General features: G+C 35.5%; 1 protein-coding gene across 1 annotated transcript in view; it reads right to left on the bottom strand.

The window, feature by feature from the left end:
- Positions 1-6,701: 6,701 nt before the first annotated feature.
- Positions 6,702-9,809, bottom strand: part of LOC104624822 (cadherin-10-like) — a gene marked incomplete at its 5' end in the record, with an annotated part of 3,961 nt that continues 853 nt past the window's right edge. Inside the window, 2 exons of the mRNA XM_010292285.1 lie at positions 6,702-7,453; positions 8,328-8,579. Coding sequence (XP_010290587.1) covers positions 6,960-7,453; positions 8,328-8,579 — 746 coding nt within the window. The remainder of the gene's footprint in view (positions 7,454-8,327; positions 8,580-9,809) is intronic.

Here is a 9,809-nt window from a genome sequence, read left to right as displayed (position 1 = left end):
GCAATTCACATCAAAATCTTGCAGAAAGGAACTCCACAGATTTAGGTGTGTTTTGTGTCTGAAAAATAACCTCTTTTTCTTCTTTTTGAACCTGATATTTGTTGGTTTTATTTGATGATTCCTGTTTCTTTTCTTGAAAAACACAGTGAATAGTAGATCATCTATATCATTCATGTTTTCATAGACATCTGTCATATCTTCTGTCAGCTGAAGAATCCTAACCTTCTTCATTGTTCCTCACAAAGAAACCATTTTCTGCCTTTGACCATCCCTTAATCTTTTCTTTTTCTTTTCTATGTTTCAAATACCTTGTCTGGGGGAAAATGTGATAAGGACTGCAGTAAAACCTTCAATATAAGGACATGACAGACAGTAGCATAACAATTTTTTTTGTTCTTTTCCTAAAAAATTTTAGTCTTAATACTGAACTAGGGTTTTCCCACAATTAGCTATCATAAATACAAACTTTATTTGTGAATAACCATGTCCCATCCCTACATCACTTCACATTAATCTTTAGTGATCTTATCTGCTAATTTATTGTCCAGTCATTTACAGTTGCAGTGTGCCCCTTCATTTCATATGACTGGCACTTTTATTTACTGGTCTTAATAACAATGACAAATAAGCTCACTTACCCCATTATTCATCTCCTTTTCCAGATCAAAAGATCAGATCATGAAGGATCCTATCACTGATTTTCTGTCTTGTGCACAGGTGAGGTGTTTCCATTTTATTCTATGGCAGCTTAATTCCTTTAAAAGTTTTGATGAGGGACCTTGCCAAACACTTTTTGGATATCTAAGCACACTATGATATCTGGAGTTCCCTCCTCTACATGCAAAAATTGTGGCTGTCTTGATTCATAGCAAGTAAATGAAATTCCTGAAGGTGATCAAATCTTCTAACTTGCTATCCTCATGAACAAGCAGATTGCCACACTATCCAGAAACCACCCAAAATTAAAAATGTTAATTACTTCTGTAAGTCTTTATAGTGATGAAATTCATGAGGGGAAATGCGTACTAGAGATATGCATTATGATGAAGGTATTACTTATGCTATTATAAAATTCTTCATTTTATTAAATATATCAAAGTTCCTCCATAAACTAAAGTTTGTCAGCAATGTCATGACTTCCAAAACTTTTAATTGATTAATTGATCAATTAATTTCCTGGATTTGTTGTACTTTTTGTGACTGTACAGCTGCAAGTCGCACTACTTTGTCACCCTATAGCCTGTTTGGAACATAAAAGACACTTTCTAGATTTAACTCTTGGCTTTCCTCTGGCATTTTAATGAATATTATACAATTAGAATTTGTTCTGTTTCCCTCAAAAGGACAGATATAAGAGAAACCTGCCGAAAGTTTCCATACACAGTACCTAAACATGGGTGCAAGTATATTTAGAAAGTGTTTTCGTTCCAATGCTTAATCAATAATCAGAATATTGTTTTGCAAGCATTAATAGAAATATTCAGTAGTATTTTGCCAAGTATATGTTCAAAATATATCTGATCTCAGGTTTGTAGCCAAAAATCAAGGAAAGAGTATTTGTCATATTTCTTTTCAAAAGGTTTTTTATTTTTCATTGTTTACTGAGCTTGACATCAACTTAAAGAAAGTTAAAATATTTGGTTTGAATTTAGACAAAAAAGAAAAGATAAACTTGTATTCAGAAAAAACGTTAATTTAAAACCTGTCATGTTCGTTGCATAATTGACTATATTCCTTTAAAATTAAAACAAAAATAGCTGTAAAAAAGAGAAAAAACCCCAAAATTTTAAAACAATTAATTCTATCTACCTGGCTTATTTTTTGTATTGATTCTCATCTTGTTATTGCTATATTTTACATCTTCAGTTATGTGGAAAGTGATTGTTCAGCCAGTTCAGCCATATCGGAATAGAGTTTGGATAAGACTCTGAAAAACTGGAGAGACAATAGAGAAGCCATGACATTTCATTGGAAAAAAAATTGTATTCACATGTCTCCTTATATTTGCAATTATATCCTTATGTTTACTATTTACGTAATGGTTTTGGACATAATAGCACTGTTATGAATAAGTGAAATTGTTTTAGCTTGAACATCTATCTGCTCATCTTGCTGTGAACAGATTACTGTTGCATGATTTCTATGTTCTTCAAGTGAGTCTGATAATGATAATACAGTGTTTGAAGTCATCTGTCAGATCTCTAGTTCATTCATTTGACAAAAAGGAAGGAAGCCTAAACTCTTTTGTTGATATACTTATATCAGATATGTGTTTCTAACTAGCTTCCTAAAAATTCATTGATTTTCCTCTTGAGTAGTTAGTGATGGGCCAAAAGAAAGTTTACATTTTCCCAAATGTTGGATAAACTTAGAGGAACACTGACAAATAATTTGACTTCCATTAGAATAAAGGCAAACCAGTCTGAAACAACCAGGATTTACTTGTCTCCATCATTTGCAATTAGCATAGTGAGCAGCTCTGTATCCCCTTATTTTTGAGGTTGCTCCAGTAGGAGCAAATTATAGGAAGAGGTTTGAAGGAGAATAATGTAGCAAATTTCATTCTTTTTCTTCCAACTTTGTGTGATAGGTAGCATAAGAAAATTTTAAAATAACATTATAGGAGCATCTGATTCCAGAGCAATAGAGTCACACTGGACATGAGAGGAATGAAGGGTAGACACTTGACAGACAGTAATGTAATTTGTAAATAGTTTTGCCTGGGAATAGTATTACATGTAGTTGAAGCACAAATGGTGGAAATTTGTCACCTTTTAACAATGAATGGGTGAAAAACATCTGCATATACAGGGCTGCCAAATGGTGGATATTGACCTGATGATGCGCAATGTGAGAATTTTCTTGATATAGCTGCTTGTTTTATTCTCTGGTTTTTAGTTGTCTTAGACAGTTCTTACTATCAACCTTTTCCTGAAGGCCTTATGAAATATTACTATTTTTGTTCTTGTTGTTAGCATAAAATCTTGTACACACATCCTTTCACAAAATTCCTTTAAAAAAAAAAGTTCAATTTCTTGCAACAGATTCTAAGAACTCACTGTTTCCTGCAGGTCCAGGGGCTGCAATAGTTATTACATATTCCTGAATTTTTAAACATTCCTAAGGTCTGTCTTGTAAGTCATCTGTAGGTTCCACCTGAAATGCAATATTAATGTATTTTCGCTTCGTTTTGTGGGGTCCTGTGGCATTTTTGTCACAAGAACATATAGAAAATTCGATCAGACTAAACAATGTTTACTAGATGTTGTTACATTTTGTTACGTTTCATACAATTTCATGTGGCTAAACTCAGCAGGTACTACTTGGGAAGCAGGTATCTTATTTTACATTTTCTCCACTTTGAATAGTCCAATAGTTCCAATTCCTCACTATTGCAAGGGTGTAAGAAAGACATTGGGATAGTGCCCTTGATTCCTTTCTTCTCCTTTTCCATGACATCTGATACTTTTATCTTTTACTACATGGCCTTACATTTGACTAAGTTGTTATGACTAATCTGTGGCATAGAAGATCATGGAGAATCACAGAATCACAGAATCATTAAGGCTGGAAAAGACCTTTAAGATCATCAAGTCCAACCATCAACCTAACACCACCACGCCCACTAAACCATATCCTGAAGTGCCAAGTCTACATGGTTTTTGAATACTTCCAGAGATGGTGACTCCACCACCTCCCTGGGCAGCCTGTTCCAATGCTTGACCACTCTCTCTGTAAAGAATTTTTTCCTAATACCCAATCTAAACCTCCCCTGGTGCAACTTGAGGCCATTTCCTCTCGCCCGATCGCTTGTTACTTGGGAGAAGAGACCAACACCCACCTCACTACAACCCCCTTTAAGGTAGCTGTAGAGCGTGATAAGGTCTCCCCTCAGCCTCCTCTTCTCCAGACTGAACAACCCCGGTTCCCTCAGCCGCTCCTCATAAGACTTGTGCTCCAGCCCCCTCACCAGCTTCGTTGCCCTTCTCTGGACACGCTCCAGCACCTCAATGTCCTTCTTGTAGTGAGGGGCCCAAAACTGAACACAGGATTCAAGGTGCGGCCTCACCAGTGCTGAGTACAGGGGTGAACTATTGTGGACTATTCTGTGACCGTGTGTAATATTAAGGACCGGACTCAGTTGCTTAAATGATCCAGTTTCTAAAATACAGTAGATATGACAATACCTTATGACTGCCTGAATGACTTTTTATGATTTCTCTGCAGAAGTCACTGCATGTTCCTATGCTCACTTTCACTAGGATGAGGTATTTGTACACTAAAATGGTATATATTTGTACAGTGAAATGCTATTTGCCCAGTAACATCCATAGTGCTGAAATGGATTTTTTTTTTCCCTTTTCCTAAAAATTACTGGGAAATAAAACTCCCAAGTATATGGCAAGGGGTAAAGCAAATTTTCATTTGTACTATTCATAAAATAATTTTAGTAGTATGTTTATATATTGTTATATACTTCTGCCATATATACTACTATTTTATTTAATTGTGCATACAGGATTGAATTTTAAATATTACATTCAGATTCTACTGAACAATTATAAAATAACTTCCTTAAATGTAGTGATAGACAAATATTTCCACATAATTATTATTCAGAAATAAATACTGTATCTCCCAAAATAATCGTCTTATTTGACATTTGCTGATACATTTAAGGAGTGAAGAAGTTGTGTGTGTTTGGTTTTTTTCTTTCTGGAAACAAAACAGAGATTATTACTGAGTTATATGTAAAAAATCTGGCTGGGCCTGTTTAACCAAAATCTTTTTTTTAACAAAGAGGTAAAAACTGGCTGTATTACAGCCTATTTTACCTTCTGACCTAAAACGTACTCAGTTAAATATGTAGGGTGTTATGGATCTCAATGTTGCTGCAGACAGCAAACAGTATTGGAAGAGTGTATTTTGGCTATTTATGTATTTAATGGATGAATTTTGTTTGGTTGGTTTTCCTATTACATGCTGTTGAAGGACAAATGGATATTAGGAAGGAATTAAAAAATAGGTCCCTTTCCCTAGACAATAGATAAAGAAGATCAATTGTTTGTATGGCCTGTAAGACTTCTACAAAGCTTTGTAATGCTGATTATCTTAAGATGTTTCTTAGTATTCTCAGTAATATTTTCTATTAAGGAATATAAAAATTCCTTAATTAATGGAAGTATTATTGAGTGAAATGAAGAAAAATCCATAATCTTCACGGTTTCTTAATAGATCAAATAGTTTAACTTGATATTAAGTCAATAAAAATTTGGTCTCCATTGCACCAGAATAGCTTGCATAATGGCATTGTATTCAGCTTTCAACTTCATTGCTTTTAATCACTCCATTAAGGAGAAGACATAGCTGATCAAATAAGAATGCAGCATTGCATTTTTCAAAGGACTAATATATTTTCAGCATCTGTTGGTTTTATGCCAGGAAGAAGCTAAGAGAGACAGAGGAGAGATTATCCTTCAGATGTATTTCTTCCACAATAAATAAGTAAATAAAGACCCTATGACGTCCTGCATTTGCTCTGAAATTATTTCAGCTCAGCAACGTTTCAAAATTGTAGTGCTTGTTTACTAAACAGATTTGTGTAATCTAAAGGTTGAAAGAAAAAAAAAATCTTAAAATCCCGTGGCATATCTACTTTGTCTTGTGATAGCTGAGGTATGATTTCTGTTACAGCTGGCTAGTTGCTGAGGTTTCTTTTTACTAGACTTTTCCAAGCCATCAGAAAACTCAGTGTATCGGGTGGGGGTGTGCTAGTTTTACTGGCACTTTGTTCGCCTTCAGCCTGATGGCTCTAAAGAAGATTAGGTTACCCTCAGATGGTTGCTATTCAACACACAGTGGACCATCACCAAACAATTTGTCTTCAGAAAAAGATGGTGCTTAAAAATGATTGTTTAAACAAATTTTTACACTTTATCCATTGCAGTTACAGATCACCTCTGAAGGTGTAATTATGATTCAAAATGGAGAACTATAGAACAACTAAATTCATTTTTTTGAACTAATTCTTTGTGTTTGGATGGACTAGTTGTACTAGCATGTTTTTAGAATAAGGTAATTCATGTTAAGACAAAATAGTAGTTCATCTTTCTAGAATAGAATATCATTAGTTCAGCTCAAAAATAAAGCAAAATTTCTCTTAAACATGACAACGATAGGAAGTAGCACTTTTGAGCAGGCAAATAGATCTATAACTTGATCCTCTCCCTGTAAGCACAAGCACTTCAGACTGTGTTAAATGTATGGAGAATACTGCAACATAGAATTACTAGCAGTTGGCTGTACTGTCATTGGAGAAATTTCATGTTCTCTTCAAGCCTGGAACTGATGGCCAGAACAGGCAGGCAAGCATCAACATAGTTGTAAAAACTGGTTTATTTCTTAAAAATAAATACAAAAATATAAATATAAAACATTGGAAGATAGAATTTGATGAAATGAAGTTGCACAAACTTTTTTTTTAAACCAGCTGCATATTACACTTATTAACACCACGTGTATATTTTGTATTAATTTTAATGTACAGAACAGGACATACTGGATTTTTTCTTCTTTGCCATCTTAAAAGCTGCACTTGCAAGGATAGGACATGTACCTAACAGAAGCGGCTTGTACATGAGATTGCTTAAGGGATTATCACCCTGTTCAAATTTCTGAAGGTAAAATATTGTTTATTTTATTTACTAAAATGGACAACACTGAATTTCCATAGCTTTGGCTCTTGGAAGGTGATTAAATAAAATGCTGTATATATTCCAAGTGGCATCCTACTAGAAAGAATGAATGACATTAATGGAGAAATTTAAAACAAATTTTAAAAGGAAACCATTGTGCTGAGTGGCAGGAAAATTTTCCTGAATGTTAAATACTGTTGAGTGCAGAAGGTGTCCGTAAAATTACTTCCGCTCAAAGGAAACAAAAATGTCGCCTACTATAGGTTAAGAAGTGTCTTTGTCACTTTCTCCTCCACCATACATTTCAGCTAGCTTATTAAACCGAGGGCCCCATTCTCGGAGGTAATCATAGTTTTGGTCTCCTTCAGTAGTACCCGACTCTAAGGAGCTCAAGGATTCAGCTATTGAATCATTTCCTTCATAGGCATAGGTTGCAAGTGAGTCATACGGCGGTGCAGAAGGATCAGTATCGTGCTCTTTTAGCCTTTGGTTAATGAAATCTCGGACATCTGTGTTATCTGGTGCTGAAGGAGTCCTCCGCGGTACAAATAACGTTTCAGGGATAATGTCTCGTCGAAGCTTCTTATCTTCGATAGCTGCAGGATTCCTCAGTGTGCCAATATCAAAGGCTTGGGTGTCTTCCTCTCCACCGCCTTCATCATTGTAACTCACAATGTTGTCTCTGATGTCCTCTTTGGAGAGGATCAAAGGCTCCTTCTTCCGTTGCCTCTTCAGAGCAGCAAACAGCACCACTATAACTTAGAGAGAGAAAAAAGAATGGGTAAAAATCTCTACTTAACAATTTCTTAGTAGCAAATCCACCAGGTACAAGAGCTTTATTTCAGCTCATTCATTTCAACAATTCATTTCTGTCTGATAAATGGATAAACATCTCTATATGTATTACAGTGGCACAGTAAGGTCTGTATCAAAATATGTTATTTTGGACACACATTGTGTGCTCTGCTTTACAGAACCATGAGCTTGTCTACATGCTCCTTCTCTAACTTCAATGAGTTTCAAAATAGATAGGTCTATTCTGAAGATCTTGTCCCCTTTTTAAGCTGAAAGTATACTGTAAAAACTGGTTTTGAAGTGAATTATAGGTCATTAAATGACATTCTGAAAATTGCAAAATGAAGGTGTTACAAAATTTTCTTTCTTTTTTTTTATTACAGCACAGAAACCTCTGGATAGACAGTGCTTTAATATAGTAAAAATACTATTTACTGGCATGTTCTGTGTGAAATATATACTGCATGTTGACTTTAGATCGTTATTAAAATAAAAAAGACACATTCCCTCAAAAAAAAATTAAAAAGAAAGACTTGAAAGGGATTTTAGATTATGCTGTTCCTCCCCTCTGATCTTCTTTTTTTTTACAACTTCACGAAAGAAGAAAAATGAGCTTCTAGTTGCACACTGATAGTTTTAACATTCTTGGACTTGAATTCTTATTTGCAATGTCCAATTCCCAGACATATTGCCTTTTTTTGTTTTGTTTTAAGTTGCATTTAAATTCTTCTTGCAAAACCCGTGATCATTTATTTTACCAACCTGCATAGTTTTGTAAAATGAGTCAGGCCCGAAGCATTTGTTCGTGGAGAGGAAAGGTGCATTTCTTTTTCTTACCCAGCAGGATAATGATGCAGAGGAGAATGGCAACCAGTGCCCCTGTGCTGAGGCCGGCAGGGAGGAGCAAGGCCTCAGCGCTGCAGGACTGCATGTTCCCCCGGCTGTCGCAGGCACACACTCGAATGGTCAGCGTGCCCGTGCTGCTCTGGATCGGGTAGTCGTTGTCTGATATCACGACTGGTAGAAGGTAAGTACTTATTTCATGTCGACTAAAGCCGTTCCTTCTTGTCAAAATTCTGGCAGTGTTATCTAGATTGATTGAAATATACTGTTGTAGGATATACGAAAATAAAACGTATCATTCATACTACATGCAAACCATCATATTTTACATTGCTGGTAGCATTTTAAAACTGTTCCTGGTATCATAGAGATATCTCTCTTTTTCTAACAACATTCCCATTTGATCAGAAAGCTATTTATAATCTTTTATGTACATCTGGCCTGCTCCTCTGTGCCTCTGCACCACCTCCGAGTGTGAATTGAAAAGAGGATTTCTCAAAGCTTAAAATGTTTTATAGATTAATGCATGTAGTGCATGACACAGTTCCAGTTCAGGGCTGAAGCCCTGAAATGAAGTGGCCAACTGAGAAAAAATAACCTTCCACTTCATGCTGTTCAACAAGCACTCTGTTCTGAAAGATTCTTTCTATGCATCTTCTGTGACGACACCCACGGGAATGCTATCTGTAAACTCAGTATGACATTTTCGACACCAAAACACTTTCAGCATACTGTAGAAAAGTGACTTATGTACCTTAATAATATGTACCTTAGCACAGGGAGTAGATTTTTTGTGGTAAAAATTGTCTTAGGAATTCAGAAAATGTGAAAGACGGTAGGAATTCCTGCACAGTTCGGAGAAGTGAATTTACTAATCTGTATTTGTAGCAGACAAATCTTAGTTGTACGCACTATACTTCAGCATCAAAAGCTGTTCACTGGGTGGCCAGAGGGAAGGAAAGGAAGGGAAGGAATGAATAACAGAGAGACTGTTTCCTCTATTGTTAGGTCACGACACTAGTGTGAGCCAGCACTAGAGTTGCTAACTTTTTAGTCCAAAAGAGAGAAACTATAGATTTAGTCTCCATTAGAAGGAAAATTTAATTTGCATCATACTCGTGGATCTCTCGAGTTCAGTGGTTAGCTATCCTGTCAGCCAGCTTCAGGCTGAATTAAAAGAACAAAAAGAAAGAAAATTAGAGAGAAAAGAAATAGCAAGATCTATACCTCTATACACTCAGGATCTAGTCACCAGGATACAATCTCTGTATAAAACATTAAACTATGTATTTTTTTCATAGTTTCCATGATGTGAAACACAAAGTTTTCCTTTACTGCACCCCTTCATTAGTTTTAGGTATTTGTATGCTATTTGTTGTCACTAAACAAGAAAAACTATGTGTCTGACAGATCTTGAAATACCTCTGCTGATGGGGATTTTATAAGTTATCCAAACAAATTTATTTCAATTCTTCA

Source organism: Phaethon lepturus, unplaced genomic scaffold (genome assembly GCF_000687285.1).
Source record: "Phaethon lepturus isolate BGI_N335 unplaced genomic scaffold, ASM68728v1 scaffold7858, whole genome shotgun sequence".
Classification (NCBI taxonomy): domain Eukaryota; kingdom Metazoa; phylum Chordata; class Aves; order Phaethontiformes; family Phaethontidae; genus Phaethon; species Phaethon lepturus.
Note: the sequence above shows the minus strand (reverse complement) of the source record. Positions and strands in the feature narration are given on the sequence as shown.